The sequence below is a fragment of the Rissa tridactyla genome, chromosome 15, assembly GCF_028500815.1.
Source record: "Rissa tridactyla isolate bRisTri1 chromosome 15, bRisTri1.patW.cur.20221130, whole genome shotgun sequence".
Classification (NCBI taxonomy): domain Eukaryota; kingdom Metazoa; phylum Chordata; class Aves; order Charadriiformes; family Laridae; genus Rissa; species Rissa tridactyla.
In genome coordinates this window covers 12,326,014-12,348,175 of record NC_071480.1, presented here as the reverse complement: position 1 = coordinate 12,348,175, position 22,162 = coordinate 12,326,014, and the positions used below count along the sequence as shown (strand labels likewise).

The 22,162-nt window shown below is 60.9% G+C and overlaps 1 protein-coding gene across 13 annotated transcripts; it reads left to right on the top strand.

Moving 5' to 3' along the window:
* Positions 1–96: 96 nt before the first annotated feature.
* Positions 97–17,251, top strand: CEP131 (centrosomal protein 131). Of its 13 annotated transcripts, none has more exons than XM_054221852.1 (27): positions 97–111; positions 1,584–1,872; positions 2,881–2,966; positions 3,739–3,853; positions 4,267–4,385; positions 4,873–4,986; positions 5,097–5,246; positions 5,640–5,757; positions 6,538–6,654; positions 7,670–7,838; positions 7,988–8,088; positions 8,205–8,387; positions 8,779–8,973; positions 9,100–9,237; positions 9,810–9,935; positions 10,036–10,152; positions 11,633–11,662; positions 12,817–12,922; positions 13,254–13,455; positions 13,741–13,848; positions 14,053–14,170; positions 14,337–14,411; positions 14,498–14,640; positions 14,880–15,057; positions 15,158–15,354; positions 16,816–16,876; positions 16,976–17,251. In XM_054221852.1, the coding sequence occupies exons 2-27, from the start codon at positions 1,696–1,698 to the stop codon at positions 17,048–17,050; spliced, it is 3,318 nt and encodes a 1,105-aa protein (XP_054077827.1). In that variant the 5' UTR covers positions 97–111; positions 1,584–1,695; the 3' UTR covers positions 17,051–17,251. The 13 variants fall into 13 exon arrangements, 12 of the variants coding, with proteins under 12 accessions (XP_054077827.1, XP_054077823.1, XP_054077822.1 ...); XM_054221853.1 differs by lacking the exon at positions 97–111 and adding an exon at positions 3,487–3,542 and having other exon boundaries at positions 1,854–1,872; XM_054221848.1 differs by lacking the exon at positions 97–111 and having other exon boundaries at positions 353–1,872; positions 8,009–8,088.
* Positions 17,252–22,162: the final 4,911 nt, after the last annotated feature.

Below are 22,162 nucleotides of genomic sequence, written 5' to 3'. Positions count from 1 at the left end.
TCTCACCCCTTTCCCCCCCTCAGCCAACCCCGGCTCTCGCCCCGCCCCTCCCTTCCGATTGGCAGCCGCCGCCGCCCACGCCCAATGGCTGGGGCGGGGCACGCGCTGGCGGTAGGCTGCGCCGGGAGCGGGCGCGGGGCGGCCTGAGGGGAGTTCGGGGTGGGGGCGGGTGGGACCGGGGCCTGCTCCTGCTCGAGGGACCGGGACGGGGGTACGGGGCGACCCCGGGGCCCTTTCCGGGGGGAGGGGGTGGAGCTGGGCGCCGAGGGGAGCAGCGCCGAGGGTGAGGCCGGGGGCTGGGGCCGGGGCTGCCCCGGCCCCAGCCCCCGGCCTCACCCGAGGCCCCGGCCCTTCAGTAGTCCTCGGGGCGGGGTGGTGTGTGTGCGGGTCCACTGCTTGGAGTCCCTCAGCCATGTTGCCCCTCCTGCCAGGCGCCTGGGGGTTTTGGGCCTTGGGGTTCTGGATGGGAGGCCTGAGGGGGCCAGGGCCTTGGGGGCTTGGGGTCCTGGCTGGCCAGGACGCTGGAGGCCTGGAGGGTCCTGGGCCATGCGGCTTGGACCATAGGAACCCCGGGGGGGTCCTGGGCTTTGGGACTGGAGGGCCAGGCCCTTGGGACCTGGGGGTTCTGGGCCTGGGAGCTTGGAGGCCAGGGCCTTGGCATTTGGGGGCATCCTGCTCCTTGGGGGCCTGGGGTGTCCTAGGCTTGGGGGCCTGAGCTTGGATCTGCAGCCCAGGCTTGGGCCTGGGGCCTGCGTCTGGATGTCCTGTGCCTGGACTCTGGGCCTGAGCCCTGTTTTCCCAGCGGTTTCCAGCGAGAGCCTTTTGTTTACCCGGGTTGTGTGAGGCCAAGGCATTGCCAAGGTCTCTGGTGGAGCCTCAAGGGGTGTGAGTGAAACCACACCTGCTGGGGGAAGATTGGTTTAGGGATGGTTTGGGTAGCAGTATGTAAAGAAATAAAGTGATGTCACGGTGGCGTTTGCCTGGGAACAGCGACAGCTCCTGGTTCAAAGCTGTGGCAGGAGGAAATGCAAAGGGGTAAACGGGATTGTGTCGCCTCCTGAGCTGGGAAGGGGGCTCAGCTCTACCTGTGCCCATGGAGAGGGCACGTCTGCTTCTGAGCAGCTTCTTGGCAGAGATTGGGAGTGCCTGGTGGGGGAAGGATCCCTCAGGAGCTGCCCAGTTGCTTCTTCGGCATCGCTGCCTGAGGCAGGGTGCTGGGTGAGCTGAACACCCGGCCTTAGCAGAAGGGGCTGTTCTGGGCTCGCATCATCCTCTGGCAGCCACAGCCTGTATGCAGTGAAGGAGTCTGGTGTCGGGAGCGGGGCTTCTCCCCTCTCTGTTAGTAGTCTGCTAGCTTTGAAGAGAGAGCCCCAGCCCATAAATGGGGCAGCGGGATGTGGGCTGGCTGGCCAGGGCGTTAGGTCAAAGCAGTGAGGAGGTGGCTGCTGTTTTCGGGCGCTGTGAGGGGTTCACCTGGAGCCTCTCCAGGCCTTGTGTTCAGGTTATTTGGCATGTGGGAATACAGAGGAAAGTGTTTTGTCCCACTTGAAAACGGTTATGTCTCTGTGTGCTGGCGTTTGTAGGACAAAGCTGGGAGCTGAACGTGTGATTTCCTTGCTGCACGAGGCTGGATGCGCTCGCTGTGCCTTCACTTCGTCTGCGCTGTGCTTCCAGACCCCTTCTCTCTGCTTGAGCATGAAGAGCACCCGCAGCAGCTCCTCCTTCCAGGGTGCCGCTTCTGGCAGCGTGGATTTGAGCCTGACGGGCCTCCCGGCGCCAGTCTTGCGGCGCCCCAGCAGCGCCTCTCCTGCCAAGCAAGTGGCACGCTCCGTCTCTGTCACCACCGATGGCAAACCGAAGAGGAATGCTCTGGTGAGTCTTGGGCGGGAGAGGTCCTTCATCCCTCCTGCTGCTCAGGGCAGGAGACGCGTGTGTACGGGCTGCGGGATGCCTCACTGCACAGACACTCTGCCGGCTGTCTAATGCTGGGCTGTGCTGATCCTGCGGGCTGAGCTTTGAAGCACAGCCTGGGGTGGGAGGTGGCACTGGGGAGGGCCCTGGCTCCCCCCAGGAGCATGTGGCATTAATGGAGTGCAGCTGCACCACTTTCAGGAGGGCAGAATCGGGCTGGTCCAGGTGTTAGTGCTGCAGCTCTGTGCTCTTGCTCCAAATCTGATCGGCTGCTCTTCAGGTCTCTTCTCGACCCTTTAACGTATGCAGAAGGGCAAGCAGGGAAGCATCAGGCTTCACCCTTCCATTCCTTGCCCTTCACCTCCCTGCGGTGACTTCCTTCTGGAAACTCCTGATTTCCTGGTATCTTCTGCCGGATGCTGTGGTGTTTCCAGGCCCAGCCTGCTCCTTGCTGAGCACCCTCCATTCCTGCCGGGGTCAGCAGGAGCTCTGGACTCTTGAGGTCTCACAAAGTGGTGTTTCTATGAGTGTTTTTTCAGCAGAGTGAATGAGCCCCAGGTACTTACAGGGCTCTGTTAAGATTCAGTCTCTGCCCTCTTTGCTGAGTAATCCCTGCTGTTTTGGCAGTCTTCCTTTGTGCTCATTCCCAGGGCAGGTAACGATCACAGCCCTTCTCGGCTGGGGAGCTCGCACAAATGAACGTGTTCCTGCTGGCTCAGCAGCAGTGCGGGAGCCCGAGAGGGAGTGAGGTGTCATTGCTCTCTGCCTCAAGGAGAGGTTGGCAGCCGTGGGGATATCGGAAACATCATGTCGGGGCTGTGTTGATGGGGGTGGAAGGGTAGCACCGCCAGCAGTGCTATTTTAGGATGCCTGATTCACAGGGGAAGCCTGCCTAGGCCAGACATCCCAGCTCTGCCTGCCCATGCTTCTCCTTAACATCACTGCTGAATTTAGCTCTCTCTTCTGCAGGAAGATGCAGGATCCCGGGCAATGAACAACCTCCGGAGGTCCAACAGCACCACCCAGGTTAACCAGCGGGTGAACAGCACACGCAGGTATGGCTCCAGCCACCAACGTACGTGTGTCTGTCTGTCCCGTGGATGGGACTGTGTGAAACTGCACCCATCTGTCTGACCTCTCATCTTGGGAGGGAACCTGAGCCTTTAAAAAATGCGCATTAAACTCTGTCATACACATCGGGGATTATAACCTGGCCTTGGAAAGCCAAGGACTGGGTTTTTGTTTGGATTTTTTTGGAGGGGAGGTCACTTGATTAGGATTTGGAAAATGGGGTGTATTTCTGTGGCTGGGAAGCCTCTGGCACAAAAGACACTCAGTTTAATTCCAAGGGATGTGACCGTTCAATTACAACAGCCCCTCCTGGACCCCACAGACCATAGCTGGACTGTGTTAGGAGACAAAAAATTCTCCTTCTGTCTCCAGTGACCTCCTAGGGCTGTCTCTGAATCACAGTTTTCCGTTCTTTTGTTGCTCTGTGCCCATCCCTTCAATATATTCTATTTCTGCACATCATGCTGAAATCTAAAGCTCTGTATAAAAATGAATCATTCGTAGATTTCATGGCTGTGTAATGATTCTCCATCCCTTCTCCTGTGTCGCAATGGCAGGCGGTAGGTGTGCCTCGGCTCTGTGCTGTGTGTGTTGTTAGAGTGCCCTGCTGCGATCAGAGCATGCTTCTCACTGAAGCAGCCTGTGCGGGATGGGAACCGTGCTATTGCTGTCTTGTTACTGTGTGTCTGCATGCAATATTAACTCCAGAACACGTGTTCTCTCCTCCTCTCTGCCTTCCCTGGGTTTGGGCTAAAGCTCAGAGCAGATGGGAGACTTTCTGACCTTCTTTGAGAGCGGTTCTGGGGGAAGAAAGAAACCTGCGAGTCTGAGTAAAACCTCCCCGGAAAAGAAGACCACGTGGAACATCTTGGTGAGGACGGTGGCCTCCTGGAGCAGGTGGACTAAGCCACCTCTGCCTGGCTGAGAGGTTGGCTGGGTTTGGTGGAGTGGGAGGGTTTCCTTAGACCCAAGGATCTGTGATGGCCAGGCTGGTCCTTCCTCAGCCTGCAGTCAAAGCTGGCACGGTTTGAATGGCCAACATGCTTGGCTGGTCCTCTAGCCTTCATTGGCCTTGTCTCAGTCCCAGGGCTTTTGGCCCATCACCTCCATGCTCCTGGCTTCTGGTGGAGGCATGCAGAGGCGCAGGCAAAGTCTCGAGGCCTCCGTGCTATGAAGCAGAGGTTTCTTGCATGGGGGAAAAACTGGCTTGTGAAGGAAAAGGGTGGTGTTTGAGGACATGGGGTTGGCACCTGCCTGCCCTTACTCCTGCTGTTTCCATGGCAGGATGATCAACCGCGAGTGTTCCCGGGCCCTTCCAGCTCCCGCGGTATTGAGCCACCAGCAGGCATGAGGAAAAAAGAAGCCACCGTGCTCCTGGCAGCCAACTTCACTGCCAACAACAGGTAGGAGAGGCGGCGCTTAACCAGAGCCGGTCTGGTGTGGGGAGGAACTAACACGGAGAAAATACCTGGGCAGAGGGAGGTGTTTTCCTGCTGGTGCTCAGCCTCTGCTGGTGCATGGAGGTCAAGTGCAGGGCAAACTGATGATGGTGTGCCAGAATGTGCTTGGAAGTTGCACAGGAGCTTGATGGGTGTGTGGGAGAGGCTGCTCTTGCCCTAGGAAAGGGAACGAGTAAAACTTAAACCCTTCAGGGCTAGGAGAGACTTAAGCCAAGGCTGCCTGTAGAATAGCCTGAACAGCAGGCTGTTAGGTCTGCTCAGGCCGTGTCTGTCTGCGCGTCAGGTAGCAGCTCCTATGAAGCGAGCTTGGGAATGCTCCAGACGGTCACGGTTGGGTTGAGGGTTGCAACGCAGGGAGCGGCTGTCGTTGGTGCATGCTGTCCCCTTTGGATCCAGCAAGTCCTAACACCTTGTCTTCTCTCCACAAAAGGAGCAACAAGGGTGCGATGGGCAACTCTGTCACCACCATGGTGCACAACAACTACTCCACCACTGAGAAGGGTCCTGCACCCAAAAGCTCCAACCAGGCACCCAGCTCCCTCAAGTAAGTGTGCTGGGGTCCTGGCTTGGAGGCTGTGCTGACCCCGTGTTTGTGCGCAGATGTGGCACAGGACGGGGCAGGATGGTGCCAAGTAGCTTCGTCTTCTGCCTTAGCAACGTTGTCAAAGCGACCTCAAATGAGGATGGCGAAAGCAGCAGCTTTGTGAAGTCTCAGAAGAATTTCTCCAGCAATAACATCATGACCCGCAACAACAACAGTAGCCAGCCCCGGAGGAAGGAGGTGACAGAGGAGGAGGCAGAGAGGTGAGGTGGAGCTGATGCGTGATGGCTGGTGGGAAGAGGCTGGAGGAGGGTGCCAGGCAGAGGGGTGAGCTCCAGGGGAGCTGGTACTGGTTTGTTCCTGTCCTGCGGGGCTCCAGATTTGGGAAGGGCCCCTCTCTGCACCCGCAGTGGCTGATTTACCCTCCCTGTGACTCGGCTCTGTGCTTTGAGTTGTCCTCATGAAAGGCACAAGTTCCTTCCACCCCAAAAGTCAGCCCGGGAAAGGGCCTTGTTGAGTCAGGGTGTGAGAGGACGGCACAGATCCTGGTGCCACGGTGAGCAGCCCACTGTCTGCTGCAGCAGGACGGGGTGGTGCTGCCCGGCTGGTGGCCCAGGAGGACCCTGGCTCTGCGCTGACAGTCCCTCCCCCCGCAGGTTCATCCAGCGGGTGAACCTGGCCGCCGTGACCATCCAGCGCTGGTACCGACGCCACTCACAACGGCACAGGGCGGGAGCAGCGGCTCTGGAGCGCTTGCTGGCTTCCAAAAGAGAGGTCAGTCCTGTCCGCTGCCTTGTGGCACACACCGTGCTGACACCCTGGTGTCCCGTTTGCCTCGCTGGCAGGGGAATTTGGGTCCCTTTAGTCATCAGACCCTCCAGCCAAGACCTGAGGAGGCCCTGGCTTTGCATCTAGTCAGCCCCTTGCAGTCCAGAGAGCTAGGGAGGGTCATGTCCCTGCGGAGATGGGTGGCTGTGCAGGGGGGGAGCATGGCTTTGGCTCCAGGGGGAGTTTAGGCCAGGAGCCCCTGGGCTCAGCGCTGCATGGCTCTGGTCTGCCAGCTCCCTTCAGCTGTGAGCAGGCAGACACGTGGCAGTAGCAGCACAAATCCTGCTGAATTCTTATTGTCTCAGACACTCTCGTGGCCAGAGAAGGGATACCCTGTCTCAGCTCGTTGTAGCGAATCCGTAACGAGTGGCTCATTAGAGAGTGACGAGTCATCTGCAGCTATTTGTGTTTCTTTGTGTTTAATTATTTATCCCAATAACAACGAGTACCATAACTCTTGCATGTGAGAGTCTATTTTTAAGCCTCGTCTCCTTGGTGGTTTCAGACCCAGATGACTAATAATTACGTTTAGTTTCTAAAGAAAATAAGCTGTTCTAAAGTGGAGCTATTCTGAGGACTCTCTACCTGCACAGAGGGGAGGATTGGGGGGATGGAAAGCCTGGGTATGGGGTGACCTCAGGGGTTGTGTGCCTTTTTCCTCTTCTCTGCTGTGGGTGGTGGGTGCTGGAGGGCTCTCAGTAACATTTTGACCCTCCTCTCTGGAAGGAAAGGCAGCAGCGGATGGAGGAAGGGAATATCCTGGATTTGCAGGAGAGAAAGGATGAGGAACGGCGGAAGATCCGAGAGGAGAAGGCGCGCCTGGCCCGACGTGCTGCCATCCAGGTAGGGAGAAGGCAAGGCCTGCATGAGACCAGTTTGTTGGCATCTTCTTGTGAGGCAGCAAGAGGGCCTCTCCTCTGCATCTCTTGGGGCTTTGCATGAAGCAGAATTAGAGTCAGCATTGGAAATGGAGTGCTCCCTACGGAGACGGAGGTGCCATAGAGCGGTTTTCTGTTGTGCTCCTGCCAAGCCTTGGCAGCTCATTCGGAGCTTGTGAAGACAGTGCTGATTTCGATCTAGTTCTCGGGGAAAGGGTGACCACACTGAAACAGGGAGACTGTAACTGCAGCTCCTCGGAGTGGCCGAGGACAAGAGTGCCCTGGGAAGGGGACCCTCCTCGGGAACAGGGACCCTCCGGGGTGGGCTGAGCACTGTGCTGTGCCTCCTGGCAGGAAGCACCTCCTCATCTTCACCGTGTCCTTCCAGCTCCCTCTGCTCTTGGGGCACAGATGAGGGGCTGGCACAGACTATAGGGAGTTGCGTGTTGGCTTGCAGTATCACTGAAGATTTTTTTAAAACCCCGATTTCTCTTTGCCCTAAATGGAATCGTATTTCATCGGGGGGGTCAGAGGAGACACAGCAGTGAGCAGCTGGAGGACAGCAAAATGCTGCAACAGCTTTGCAAGCACGTGCTTGTGCCTTAAGTGACTTCCCAAAACTCGGCTAAGGCAGCCCCCTGGGCACTGCGGCGTCACTGCACTGTGCAGTGCTCAGCCCTCGGGATTTGGAGGCCCTTTACGGAGCAGCAAAGGACACTGCGCAGGGGCATGTGAGCAGTCCTTGTTCACATGTAGAGCTGGCAAGACCCTGGCCACCCCTCTGCTCAGAGCAGCAAAGAGTAGAGCTGTTGTTCCTATGCTTTCCCTTTCTCCAGAGTTGTCCTTGTTAACCCTTCAGCAGCAAGTTTGTGGGTTGTTGCTGTCTCCCAGGCCCTTGTTAAGCACTTAAAGCAGTGCAAGTACGTGGCAAAGCACACTCTGTGCTGGGGAAGATGCTGATGGCCTGTCTGTCCCTACAGGAACTGCACCAGAAAAGGGCCCAAAAGGCTTTGGATGCAAAGCGCTTGGCAGAAGAAGAGCTTGTGCTGGTGAAGGAGAGCAGAAGGGTAGCAAAGAAGAAGCCTGCCAAACCTGCTTCTGCAAGGAACATCAGTCCAGCCAGCAGCATCACCAAAGCCAATAATGCTGGTGAGTCCCTTCTGTGGGTCTCTGATGCTTTTGGAGCAGCGTGTGACATGAGGGGGAAGGAGGAGGGTGGAGGAGCGGTTCTCACTCTGAGGAGCTGCTTCGAAGGGGCTGGTGGTTGCAAGTGCCTGAGAACAGTCTGGTTCCTGCAGAGGTCAATTTCCATCCAGTAGCTGCAGAGCCAGAAGAGAGCAGCCTCGCAGACCTCGGCTCCATGCCCTCGCGAGACCCTGGGGCAGAGGACAAGCTGCAGGTGAGTCTGGCTTTACCTCGCGGGGATCCTTGCTGGGGCAGCTTTGGAGCCTTTGTTAACTTCTGGGGAGATCCGGCAAACTCTTGTCCTGCAAGGTGCATTGTCTTCTCCTCTAGGATGTGAGCTCCAGAGAGATGGGTGGTGAAGATCTGGAGACGGTGGTGACTGCTGTCAGCAGGGCTCAGTCCAAGGTCACTCTCAATGAGCTGCTGGACACACTCAGGCTATTGGAGGAAGAACCAGAGCTGCTGCCCCCACCAAAGCTCTTCAAGAAGGACAGATATGCCTGGGTAGATGGGGTAAGCAGAGGGCTGAGGCCAGTTGCATCCACCCTCTGACAGCAACGGCTGCCTGGTGGGAGCAGGTTCCCCTATGGTCTGCCTTCTCCCAGCGCTTGCTGGGTGGTGGAAGGTGAGAAACACAGCTGATTCACTGCCAGAGAAGGCAGCGGAGGGGTTTGGTGCAGCCAGGGGGGAATTTGATGCAGCCAGGGCTTAGGCATCCACAAGGAGGAGCAAAACTATGTGATGGCTGTGGCGGGAGTGGGGTTAGCACACTGCTGTGTATGCTAACACACAAGGCTGCTTACTGGGGTGCAGTGGGAGGACTGGGCTCCAGTGATGGAGAAGACCCAGCACCTCTTCTCCCGAGCCTTCCCCTGGGTGCTCATTCACAGTTGTGTCTTCCCAGCAGGAGCCCAGCTCCAATTCCCTGACTGCTGATAACTTGGAGAAGTTTGGGAAGCTGAACCACTCCCCGGGGGTCCCTGAGGACGGGGCCCTGCTCTCAGAGGCCAAGCTCCAAAGCATTATCAGTTTCCTGGATGAGATGGAGAAGTCGGAACAGGAGAGGCCCAGGTCGGCTGCCTCGGCCACGCAGCGGGAGGTGAGTGCTGAAGCAAGAGGTGGTGGAGAGGTGGTGCAAGACCCTGGTGGGAAGGGTCTCCCGTCTCCTTGTCCTGGTTCCAGGCGGTCCCCATCCCCTTTTAATAGCGTTTTTCCGCTGTGGCAGGGTCTCCTCTCGGAAGAGGAGCTGGCTCACTTGGAGCAGGCATCGGCTGTTGCCACGGAGGTCACCAGCTCCATCATGAGGCTGAAGCTGGAAGTGGAGGAGAAGAAGCGAGCCATCAGCCTGCTGCAGACAGCCCTGGTGTGTGCACCAGATGTGCTTGCTTGCTGGGGAATGAAGACCAAGAGCCCTTAGCAGATGTTTCTGGGAGCAGTGCCTTTGAAGCACAAGATCAGGGCTCTGCAAATAGGGCTTCCCATCTGTGTCCCCAGCAACGTACTGCAGCACTCCCAGGGCTAGTGCCAAGGAGCCAGAGGCTGCCGGGCATGTCACAGTCCCGGTTGCTGTTAGCATGGAAAAGACCTGCAAGGCTCTTCCCAGTCTGGTGTGGGCTTCTCTCAGATTTCTCCTTGCTGCCCCCCTGATTTGAAAGGCATCTTCAAACTCCCCTCCCTGGCAGGTGCCTGGCTGGTCCAAAACCCCTTGGTCAGGACATGAGCTGAACTCGCTTTTCTTCTGTCCCATGGGGATTTGGGTGTTCTTGCCGGGGGCAGGAGGTGTGAGAACTAGGGACTTCGGTTTAGCTCTGTTCCTCCTTGTTCTGGCCTGACAGTGCCTTCCAGGTTCAGTAGTTCTCTCCTGTACACATGGTGGAGCTAGCGTAACTTCTTCCTCTTAGTGTCTTGTGTCTATTTCTTCCCTACCTCCAAAAGGCTCAGCAGAGGGAACTGACTGTCCGGCATGTCAAACAGACCGAGAAGGAGCTTGGCCACCAGCTCAGGCTGCAGAGGGAGCAGTACGAGGCAGCTATCCAGAGGCATCTGGCCTTCATTGACCAGGTAATCTCTCATCCCAACTCAGACTGATGCTTCTGAAGCCAGAAGCTGAGGTGGCTCTACCCTGCCCAGCTGCCCAATGCCTTTTCTTCACCCTGCCCAGCTCATTGATGATAAGAAGGTGCTGAGTGAGAAGTGTGAGGCTGTGGTAGCTGAGCTGAAACAAGTGGACCAGAAGTACGGCAAGAAGATCACCCAAATGCAGGAGCAGCACGAGCTGGTGAGGGGATGGGGAAGGTGGGGGGGCCAGGAGGGGAGAGGAAGAGAAGTGCCACGGCCAGAGTTGGTTGGTTTTGCTCAAATGGGGCCTCTGCCCAGAGCAGTACAGTCTCTCTCACCTTGGTGGGGCCCAGTCCTTCTGGGAAGCCATTCTCTGTGCACAGAAGGTCCATGTCACCCGCAGAGCTGTGTCCTGGCTTCCCAAGTGGTTGCTGTCCTCTGCTGCCAAAAGCCAGGTGCATGGGACTGACCAAGAGACAGTGCCAGCTCCTGGGGGCTCTGCTTGGAAAGACCCTTCCCACACACCCTGCTGTGGACAGAGCTCTTCCCCCGCTGGGGGATGACCAGGGGATCTTGCTTTGGCGGAGGTGAAAGCAGGCGCTGGCACAAACCTGAGGAATTTGTACTTGTGGCCATATCCTCCTGAGCTGGGTGACTTCCAGCCCCCTTTGCAGGAGCGGGGATCCTCTCAGAGATGAATGGGGACAAGATTGTAAAGGAACATGGAGTGTCTAAGCAATGGTAACAGACCTCTGTGGGTTTTGCTGGGCCTGACCAGCACCCAAACACACAGAGGGCTGTTTCCCCGGTGAGGATGTGCTGCCTGCTCCTGGGAGCTGTCTGGCAGCTTCCCTCGGGAGCGTGCAGAGAGCTCCCTCTCCCACAGATGGAGACAGCTCGGCTCGCCCTGTGCCGGGGCTGGCAGGGAGGCAGCGCCGCTGGCTCGCACACAGCTCGGCCGCACGGCTCATCCTGGCTCTGCTGCCCGTGTCCCTGCTCGCCCTTGGCCTTGCAGCCGAGCTCGTGCTCAGGGCTCTGGAGCGGGGCAGGCGTTTGCGCCAGTCTGAGCCTGTGCAGACAGACACCCTCATGCAAACAAAGCGAAGGCTCGCTTGGCTCACTTTGCCTGAGTTTTGAGCCCAGCTGAGAGAAAGAAGCCAGCGCAATATTGCTGTACTTGATGCCTGCAGGGGCCCCATCCCGTGGAGGGACGGGGCTGGTTTTGCTGCTGCAGCCTGCGCGGGGCAGAGGAGGTGCCTCTCCTACCTCTCGCTCGCAGCAGGGCAGCAGCGGTGGGAATGGTCCAGGAGCCCGTCTCTGCTCTCTGGCCCCTTTGTTGTTCCTGTTCTGGGCTCTGCTATAGGGGTCCCTGCTTCCTCTGCATGGCGGGGGATGTTTGTCCCCGTGGGGGTCCCCTGATTGCCAGAGCAGGTCCCCACCATGTGGCACGCTCCCCAGCAGGGCTGGCTTTGCCTCTGTCCCAGAGCTGCGATTGCCAGCGGTGCTGCCGGGCCCTTGGCACATCTGTGTAACTGCCTGGTTGGGCTGTGCCTTCCCTCGCTCCCCTGCCCTTCTCTCTGCCCTGTCCCTGGACTCACGTACACACGGCTGTTTGGTTTTGCCTCTCCCCTCCCATCTCGCTACTCCCCTGTGACTGCAATTCCCATTCTCTCTCCATCCCCTCCTTTTTTTCTCCCCAGGTCTGGCGCACTTTGGGCCCCTTTTGCGAGGTAATTGTGGTCTTTGCTCTTTTTCTGTGCCTTGCCCTTCTGCTCTTGCGCCCTGACATGCTCTGGCTCCGCAGGGCCTGCAGGCAGCAGGGCTGGGCTGGGAGCTCCCTGCTCAGCAGCAGGGTCAGCCCCGTGAAGGAGCCCCTCCACCCTGTCTCCCCAGGCCATGTTCTCCGCTGCTGCTTTCAGGCTGTCCCTGTCTTCCCATGACAATTTTCCTGCCCTCTTTTTCCCCTAAGAGTGAGTCCTGGGCTGTGCAGGCGGCCCGCTGCTACTATCTGCTCCTCTCCACACAGCGGCCATTGGGTGTCCTGCCACACACATGTCCTCCAGAGCTGTGACATGTCCCCACGTCCTGCACGTAGTTGTCATCTGCCTGTGTCGAAATGGACGCATTTCTGGCCAGGCTGGGCTCTCTGTTGGCCAGTGCCTTTCTCACCAGAAGCCCCAGCACCAAAGTACATGGTTGAGTGCTTCAACCGGCTTTTGCCAATGGGAGTGCTGGGAAGAGCTCCATGGGCAGCAGGGCCTGGGTGTTTCTCCAGCCTTTTTGCTGGAGAGGAGGGCGGAGGAGGTAAACGCAGCTAGAGGAGGAAGCGAGAGCAGCGGCTGTGCGGCCTCCAAGTCTTTGATGAGTTTTGGGGTGCCGCAGGAGCTTGGTCTGCAGTGGTACCGCAGTGTTGGGGGGTGTCCCTGCCCATCTGTTTGTCTGCCCTCCTGCCGGAGGGTCTTCCATGCCAGGGAGAGGGAAGGGTGGAGAAGGAAGCAGCTTCATGCATGACCCTGCGTCTGCTGACAGATGGACTGACCTACACGCGAGGACCATCAGTGGCCCCAGTTGCCCTCTCTCCACAGGGGCTCTGTTGTCTCAGCCAGCGAGTGCTTTCCCAAGGGTTTTGCTCTTTTCCCCCGTGCTCAAGGTCTGTGGGGCAGCAGCAGCCCCATCCTGTGAGAGAGAGGAGAAGGCACGGGGAGAGTGTACAGCTGCTTCTCTGGACTGGGAGAACATGCCTGGCCGGGGCTGTGCGAATTGTCTGTGCGCAGCTCAGACCGTCTGCTTTTGCCTGCATCTTCCCTCTCAACAGCCAGGCTCCCAGGCTAACAGGGGTTTTCTCCCCTAGCTTGTCTCTGAAGTTCTCCCGTTTGCTTCCAAGCAGGAGATTAAGAAACTGAAGGAACTGATGAGCGCAACCGAGAAAATCAAGCGGGAGAAGTGGATTGATGAGAAAACCAAAAAGATCAAAGAAATCACCGTGAAAGGTACTGGCACATTCCCTCGGTGGTGGCTGGAGTCGGGCTGGTACAGCGGTCATGTCTGTGCTGGTCCAGGAGAGGGATGTGTCTGCAGAAGCTGCTGACAGCCTGGGGAAGAGCTGCTCAGTGTGGGCAGACTCTGCTCCCTGTGTTTGGTAGAGGCAGATGCTAGAGGGTAAGAAAGCCTGTGCATACTCGCCCCCACTTTCTTACCAGCCCCTCCTTGCTAGCTGATGTGTTCGCAGCCTCCTTGCCAGCTGGCCAGGGCCAAGGGCACCAGTGTTGGGGTCCGGACAGTCCCAAGGCTGAGCAATAACTGTCCTTCCTGCTGCCCCAGGGCTGGAGCCAGAGATCCAGAAGCTCATCGCGAAGCACAGGCAAGACATCAGGAAGCTGAAGAAGCTTCATGAGGCCGAGCTGCTGCAGTCGGATGAGCGGGCTGCCCAGCACTATGGCCGGCAGGCAGAGGAGCTGCGGGACCTGCTGGAGCGGGAGAAAGAGGAGCAGAGCCAGCGGGAGAGGGAGCTGGCCCGGCAGCGGTACATCATCATGGGGGAGGCTTGAGGGTGGTTTGGGGCTCACAGCATGGGGGTGGTGTCCACCACCTACGTGCCAGAGGGTTCCCAATATTTGCAGCAGTTAATATCCATGGGCAGCAGCCTCTTTCTTTCCACCAGCCTAAGGTGGAAGATGCTGGTGAATCAGGGGCATCCTCCAGAGTCAGACCAACCCCTTTTTGACTGTGGAAGGGATGGGATGGTGCAGGATGGAGGCATATGAACACCCGAAGCCAGGCACATCCCTGAGGCTGCTCTGCCCCGCAGGTGTGAACAGCAGCTGGAGCAGGAGGAGCAGGCGCTGCAGCAGCAGCGGCGCCGGCTCTACGCGGAGGTGGCCGAGGAGAAGGAGCGGCTCAGCCAGCAAGCGGCCAGGTGAGAGGGCTAGCAGCCAGGCCCTCGTGATAGTCAAGGGCTGGAGGCAGCCTTGAGCTTGGGAGCAGTGGGGCTGGTTTCCCCATGCCAGGCTCTGGTGGGAAGAGGGCTGGTGTTCGAGGCGGGCCAAGGGGGAGCAGCCTGAGGAGGGGGTGGCGAGGCTGAGCCGGCACTGACGTTGGGAGCTGCGGTCTGTGCGGGCAGGCAGAGAGCGGAGGCGGAGGAGCTGCGGCAGCAGCTGGAGGCCAGCAGCTCGGCTGTCACCAGGGCGCTGAAGGAGGAGTACACAAAGGAGAAGGAGGAGCAGGAGAGGCGACATCAGGTCTGGTTTTCCCTGCATTTCTGGGCCCTGGATTGCCGTTCTGGGGTGCAAGCAGTCCAGTCCCCCAGCACGTGGCTGCGGTGACTCTTGCTGGCACCACTGAGCCCCATATCCTATGGGTGTGATGCCACAGCTGCTGGAGCTGAGCGGTTGTGTCTCTCCACAGGCAGAAGTGAAGGTGCTGAAGGAGCGGTTGGAGATTGAGAAGCAGGCCTGGGAGGCAAACTACGTGAAGAAGGAGGTAACAGCAAGGGCTGCCCTTCTCCAGAGGTGCCACCCCTGGGCTCAGGGAGGTCTCAAGGCAATGTTTGCCATCTCTGTCCCCAGGAAGCTTGGCTGCTCTCCCGGGAGCGGGAGCTGCGGGAGGAGATGAGGAAGGAGAGAGACAAAGAGATAGAGTTGGTGATCCAGCGCCTGGAGGCCGACATGTCCTCAGCCAAGGAGGAGTGTGAGAGGGCAGCAGAGAACAGGTAGGGGGGAGAATGGGGAGGGAGCCTTCGAGTCACAGCTTTTTGAGTCTGTGAGCAGTGTTAGTGCAGGAAGGAGCGGCTCGCAGGGGCGAAGTTTATCTCTTACTGAGGAAAGAGCTGTGGAACTCCTGTGGGGCAGATCCCTCCCCTTGCTGCACTGTCGTGGTCCCTCCTGCAGCACGAAGGTGGCTGGGGATGGTTCCTGCTGAGCCAGGCTGCCTGGCCTTCTCTCCTGTTAGGATTAAAAGGATCCGAGACAAGTACGAGGTAGAGTTCCAGGAACTGGAGAGGTCTGAGCGGAAGCTGCAGGAGCGCTGCAATGAGCTGAAGGGGCGGCTGGCAGAGCTGGAAGGGGAGAGCATTCGTCTGCAGGGCCTGCTGAAGCACAAGGAGCAGGAGGTGGAGGAGATCCAGAAGGTGGGTGAGCTCTCCCTGCTCCGTGCCCTGCTTGGCTCTGTCCCCCTGTGTTACCCTGTGCCTGTCAGCGCCTTGATGACACCTCTTTGCCCTGCTGCAGGTGAGGGACCAGCTGGCCCAGGAGCGGAGCAGCCTGGCAGAAGTGATCCGGCAGGAGTTCACTGACAGGCTGGTGGGGACAGAGGAGGAGAACAAGCGGCTAAAGGCGGAGATGGTGGAGATGAGAGCCCGGCAGCGCCTGGAGCTGGACAGGGTAGTGCGGGAGAAGGACAAAGAGCTGGAGGAGGTTCACAGGAGGTGAGGCTGCCTGGGCTCATAGCTGGGGCTATGGGTGCAGAGCTGGCCTGGGGTGTGTTTCCAGAGCGTGTCCGCAGTGCTGCGTCCTCAGGCATGGCTTCCAGTCCTGTCAGGGCGAAATGGGCAGCAGAGTCTCACCCGAGCTGGCTGCCTGCTCAGCCGCTGTGAATCCTCTGGCCCTTGTGACTTCTAGCCTGCTCTGTGTCATCCTGTCCCCAGGGGGGCTGCTCCCTTGTGTGCCTGGAGGACACGAGTGCGGGGTGAGCAGCTGGAGCAGTGTGAGGACTGCTGCCAGGAGAGACCAGTGGTGCGCAGCTCCGTCTGCGGTGCCTCCCTGGCAGGAGCACTGCGAGCCGGCCGGGCTCACGGTCAGCTCCTGGGGAGCACACGATGCCTGTGACTGCAGCCACGGCATCGTCCTCTGCAGATTTGCTGCTCCAAGAGGGGCCAGGCGACTCATTCCCTCCTCTGAGCGTAGGGGAGGGAGCAGCCTGCTGCTGGGTCAGTGCTCGGCTGGCCGCTGCACAGCTGCAGAGGTCAAGGGCAGCTGTGACATCCCCAAGATGTGCCAGGGACCTTGGCTGTCCCTGCACCAACACCTGGTTCGCAGGGAGCAGGGGCTGTGCTTGCATTCAGGGCTCTGGCACTGTGGGGCTGCACCGTGGGGCTCAGCTCCATCCTGCGCTCAGTGGGGAGATGGTGCTGGGAGCTGGGCTCAGCGTCAGGCAGGGATGTAAGGCTTCCTCTTCCCTCGAGTCTGCCTGCGGGGGAGGCATTTTGCAAATGAAAGGAGAATCGGAAGGGGAAGCGCGTTGTCCCCTGCGGGAGCTCTTTCTGCGTGGGGCAGAGCCCTGTGCTAATGCTCCTGCGTGGTGCAGAGCCGTCCCTCCGGTCGGTGTCTGTACGGGCCTGCTCGCCACCAGCTGTAACGAGCGGCTGTTGTATGAGCACATGGAGCTCACTGGCTTTCCTGGATCCTGCTGAGTGATTCCCACTCACTCTGAGAGCCAGGATCATACCTTAAGTATGAGATAACAAGGATCCTCTTTCCCCTTCCGTCCCTTACGTACAGCCTGGCAAAGGTTGAAAGGCAGAAGGTCTGGGGCTCTGAGAGCCGTGGGGAAGAGTCCAGCCATGAGGCAGCAACTGTGGGCTTGAGAAATGGGAAGAAACTTAAAATCCCCTCCCTGTGGTCCTGTTAATTAATTAAGTCTTGTGAAGCTAATGGCCCCTTCTTCCTGTAGCTGACTTGATACAAGCTATGTACACTCGGCAAGGGAATAAAGGTGATTCTGGTGTGTAATGGCACCCCGAGCCCAGAGCTGCTGCTCCTTGGCTTGCTGCAGTGTGCCGGGCGGGGGGAGAGGGGCTGAAATCACCCCCCTGGGGCACCGGGCCAGCCCGGTGTTTGGGGCTGGGCACTGGGGAGGGGGTCCTCAGCCTCTCTGTTCGTCTGCTCAGGGTGAAGACGGCGGTGGCGAGGAAGGAGGAGAGTGTGAGCAGCCTTCGGAAGCAGTACGAAGTGAGTGAGGGGGGCAGTGGGCCCCGGCCCCCCCTGCCCCTCGGGCTGTGGCTCTGCCCCGGGTGCAGCCAGCTCTGCCTCTCGTGTGCTCTGTTGCAGGCGGCTGTGCAGAGAGCCGACCGCCTGGAAGCCCTGCTCGAGCAACAGCGAAAGCAGCTGCTGGCCAACAACTGACCGTCCTGCCGTGCAGGGCTGGGGGGGCCGTGGGGGGAGCAGACACCCATGTGCGTGGGTCAGGCTCCCCCTGCCCTCCCTCTGCCCTCGTTTTTCAGAGCCTGGTCCCGGCACGGCTGCGGTGGGCCCTGCCAGGGCACTCGGCAGCCTTCAGGTGTCCGGTGGTTGTGTTTTAGCAATAAATCTGCGCTGGTTTCTACAGCCGTTCCTGTCCTGTCTGTGTCCCCTGGGGGAGCGGGGAGCTCTGTCCCACTGGCATCCATGACTTCTTTTTATTCGCTGGTGGATTTGTCCCTCCCTGCGCGTATCCGTGCTGGGGCACAAGCTGCTCTTCCTCGTGGTGCAAGCGGGCGCCAGACCCTTCCTACCCCGTGTTCCTGCGTCCTGAGACCTTCCCCGTGGTGGGACCTGTGGGCCAGGGCTGAGCTGGGCGTCAGAAGCCTCCTCAGGAGCAGTTGGAGATTTTGAGGTTGGGGGGCTGCACTGAGCCCCCGCACTCCCCCCGGCTGATGAGGGATGGGTGGCGGTGGCAGCTGTCGCCCCACAGCCCGACATGTGGGTGCGGGCTCTGACGGTGCCCAGCTCTGCGCCTCGCATCCCCTTCTAAACCGAAACATCCAGGATGGTGCGGGGAGGCACGGCCGGGGCAGGAAGTGATCCCGCAGCCTCTGCTACCTGCAAATCTCTCAGCACTCCCTGACAGCGACGGGAAATGCCTGGGCCGGGCCGGCGGCATCTGTTTCCTCTCGGCAGGGAGCGTGCGACTGCTCCTATGCAGCCTTTTCCCTCCAAGGAGGCCGGGGCTCGGCGTGGGGGGTGAGCAGATGTTTGCTCGTCCCAGTCCCAGGGTCTTTCCCATCCACCCTGCGCTCGCCTGGTGGGTGGTGGGACACGGCGGCGGTGCTGGAGCCCCTTTCTTCCTGGGGGAGAAGTGGTCAGGGAGACCTCGCTGTGATGTAGAACTGCAGGGTGAGGGGCAGAGGGACCCTTTGTCACCGTGCGGAGGAGCTCGGCTGCTTCCCAGCACTGGCATTTGTCCTCGTGTGGGCTCTTGCCTGCGGCTTCCTGGGGGGATGTGGTCCCAAGGCACCCATGGATGCCCTGGGCTCCCGACTGCCCTTACCCTGCCCGTGCTTTGGCACTTGGCATGGGTGTCTGGGGGCATGGGCGCCTCTTCCAGCCCTGGGGAGCTGCTGGCGGGGACAGAGGGTGGCTGGGTCCTTTCCCCTCGCTGAGCTGCCCCTCTCATCCCTCCAAACAAGCAGCGAGGGTGGGGAGGAGGACGCAGCCCCCTTTTGCCGGGAAAGGCCGGGCACTCCGCTTATTTTCACTGTTGTTGCTTTTCTAACGACCGTTTCCTGAGCGCCGCTTCCGTCCTCCGCCCTGTGCAGCCTCCCCTTGGGCCACCCAGAGCCTTCTGCCGCCGTCTCCTGCCCTGGCCCAGGCTGGGTGCTGGGAGCTCCTGTGCTTAAATTGATAAATCATGCAAAATCTGGCGTGGGAGAAGAGGGGATCAGACCCCTCGCTGCCTGTCCTGCAGGGCTTGTGCCTGTCCACAGCCCTGTTGACCGTGTGTGGGATGGCAGCACCCTGTGCCCCGTCCGGCGTTGCCGGCTGTGGGGTGAGCACCGGTGCACAGTCCCCTGGGTGCCCTGTGGGCCTGGCCCTGCACCCGCAGCCTCCCCCGGGGCTCCGTCCTCCGGCATCTCCCCAGCCCTGCCCCTCCCCGGCATCGCCGAGGCTAATTTCTAGGCCAGTGCCCGGTTCAGGCATGAATAAATCAGCGGCGTTGCATAAGCGGGGATGCAGATTTTCCCCGGATGGCTGCCTGTGCCCTGCTGCTGCTGCGACAGTGCCAGATGCCCACCTCCCCACACCCCGGGGGTCCCCTGGGACCGGGGCTACTGGCCATGTGGCACAAACCCTGTCCCTGTCCCTGCTAGCCAGGGCAGTTAGCAAGGCTGTCAGTGGCCGTGCGGCTGTCGGTGGCCGTGTGGCTGTCGCAGGCTCTACCAAAGATCCCCAATTAAGGAGCCCCTCTCTCTGCACTGTGGGATTAGGCGGGATGAGCGGAGCCCGTCGGCTGCCGGCGAGCCCCACCGCTGCGCCGGGAAGGAGGTCAGGAGTGCAGGGTGCTTTTGGCAGCCGCCGCGCAGAGATCGCGGCTCAATCTGGTGTCTGCCCGGGAGGGGATTAGCTGCGGCCCCAGACAAATCAGCCGGGAAGCCGGAGCAAGTTGGCAGGATCCGTGCGGGGTAATCTCCCCTGCTAATTAGGGCGAGCGTGCTGCTCGCCTGCCCGAGATACGGCAGCAGCAGTGCTCGGCCGAGGAGGGGCTGCTGGTCGCGCTGGTGCCACGTTGTGCCTCTTGCCAGGCACCAGGCTCTGCCATGGTGTGACTGTTCCCGGGGCTCGGGGCTGCACCCCACGTGGTGCCTGGGGGGAGCCTTGCTGGAGCTTTTGGCCTCAATTCTCCTTTGGGATCTTCTCTTTCATGTCCATGGTAGAAAACTGCAAGGAACCGGGGAGAGAGGAGGGCGGCTGGGGCTCAGGGTGGGCACAGGGGCAGTGGGCGGCGCTGGGGGTGGCGGTGGGTTGGGGGGACCCCAGCATGGCTCAGCCCTGCTCCTGGCCGTGTCGAACGGAGCTACTGGGGCTGTCACGTGGGCACGGGGCTGCTGTGCACGGGGTCCTGGCTGAGCCGGGGATCCCAGGTCTCCCCAGGGAGGGCCACGCACCGTCCCATCCCCAACCTCATCCTCATTCCCCGTCCCTAGCCTTACCCCACTCCTATCCCAGCCCCAGCCCACCCCTGTCTGCGTCCTCATCCCCGTCCCACCCCAGACACCGGCTGTGCTGGGCTCCCCCGTCTGCTGGGAGGGAAGGGGCGCTGGGCGCCGGGGCTGCCTCCACGGGGAGCTGCCCTGCCACCCCCGAAACACGACAGCCGGCTGATTTCATCCGCTCCCACTCACCGAAGCCACTGCTGCCCCTGCCCAGCAGCGGGAAGGCCTCGAGCGCATCCTCCTCCTGCCCCATCGTCGGGACTGGCTGCATGTGCTCCAGGCACTGAGGGTGCCTGGATGGGTGGGTGCCCAGCAGGGGCTGCGGGATGGGTGGGTGGGTGGGTGGGTGCCTGCGCGGGCTCTGCGCAGCCGCCTGCCCCCACCTGCATCCAGCCTCGCCATGACTCAGCCAGCGCCAGCTCAGCCGCACGAGGAGCGGGGCTGACCGTGCAAACCCCCCCGGCGGCACGCGGCTGCCCGCTCGCCATGGCACCACGGCTGCTCCGGTGCGTGCAGGTGCCACCGCAGCTCCGAGAGAGACCAAATCCCCCCCCACCCTGGGTGCCAGGTGCCGTGCTGGGTTTGCTTGGCTCCTTTGAGGCCTGGGAAGGTGTGTGTGGGACCTCAGGGGGCTCCCAGGCTGCGACGAGCAGGCACATGGGGACGTGGCCCTTTGCACAGCCAGGAGGGACCAGGGACCCGGGGGTGGCTGTTGGGGGCAGTGGGACGCCCATGAGCTGTGCCACAGCCAGGGTGCACTGAAAGCAAAACAGGTGATGGTGGGGTCAGCAGTCCCCTGCTGCCCCTCGCAGAGAGACCTTGAGGCCATGTGTGTCCGAGCTGCTCCGGAGCAGCGAAACGCGGAGGCTCGGGAGAAGCGAGCTGGCTCCGGCTGACGGGAGCGTGTTTATTCTCCCAGCAGTCTGTAATTTTTCCAGCCCTGTATCTATTTGCGGCGACGTGACATGTGCAGCGTGGTGTTCTTTGCAAGCTTGAAGTCTTGTAAAAAATTAATCGTGTACGCAAAATCTGGCTTTAAATATTAAAACTGACTGTGGGGAAGTGCGAGACCCGTGCTAAGAGCTGAGCCCTGCGTGGGGTGGGCCGATGTCCCGCAGCGGCGACTCCTGGTCCAGGGGCTCACAGGGACGGGGCCATCCCACCATGACCCCAAAGGAAGGTCCCACTCGGGTCCCGGCTGCGCCCTGGGGCTGGGTGGGCTCCGTGCCGGGGAGCTGGTCGGGAGCTGCCTGGGACTGTGGGCGATGCCGTGGGCTGTTCCCTGCCAGGGATCGGGACCGTTTGGTTTTTAGCGCATCCCACGTTTGGAGGGCGCAGTCCCATGTGCCAGGGCTGTGGTATCAAGCGCACGAGGCCGAGCTGTGGGCCTCGCCGTGGGGCAGCCCCCCAGCCTGACAGGGACCCCATGCTGCGCCTGGCCTGGCTGCCTTCGTGAGGGGCTGCGGAGGGGCTTTGCTCCTCCCATCCCGGGCTGGGTCTGGGGGCTGCGGGGCTGAGGCCGTGCTGGTGCACGGGGCTGTGGGTGCAGAGATGTGGGGTGCTGGGGTGTCCAGCCAGGGCATGAGGTTGGAGCGTGGGGTGTGGGTAGGGTTGGCTGGGGGACAAGGGGTGGCAGAGCCACCCATACAGTCCCTGGTCTCCACCCCTGGCCCATCCTCATCCCTGGCCCATCTTCATCCCTGGTCCCATCCCCATCCCTGGTCCCCATCCCCAGTCCTGTCCCTCGTCCCATCCCTGTCCTCATCCCCAGTCCCATCCCCGGTCCTATCGCCTGTCCTGTCCCTAGTCCCATCCCCATCCCCGGTCCCGTCCCCAGCCCTGTCTCCATCCCTGTCCTCATTCCCGGTCCCATCCTCGTCCTTATCCCTGTTCCTGTCCCTGGTGCCATCCCCGGTCCCATCTCCATCCCCGGTCCCATCCCTGCTCCCGGGAAGCCGGCGGTGCCCGGGGCAGGCCAGCACCCGAACATCTCCGCGGGACCGGGGGGTGTCAGCCCCTCGGGGGGTCCCGTCCCCGCTCCGGCAGGGGGTCCCGGTGGGTCCCGTCCGGGCCGCGCGGGGGCGGCGGCGGCGCGTCCCGGTGGGAGCGGCGGGTCCCGGTACGGGCCCGGGGCTGCGGCTCCGCCACCTGCCGCCCCCCCGCTCCCCGTCCCCGCTCCTCAGCGGCGGCGGCGGCGCGGCCCCTCCCCGGGGCACGGGGCGCGGGGCCGCGGCGGCCGCCATGGAGGAGGAGCCGCCGCCGCCGCCGCCGCCGCCGTGCCCAGCGCGGGGCCAGCGGCAGCCGGCGGCCGTGAGGCTCCCGCCGC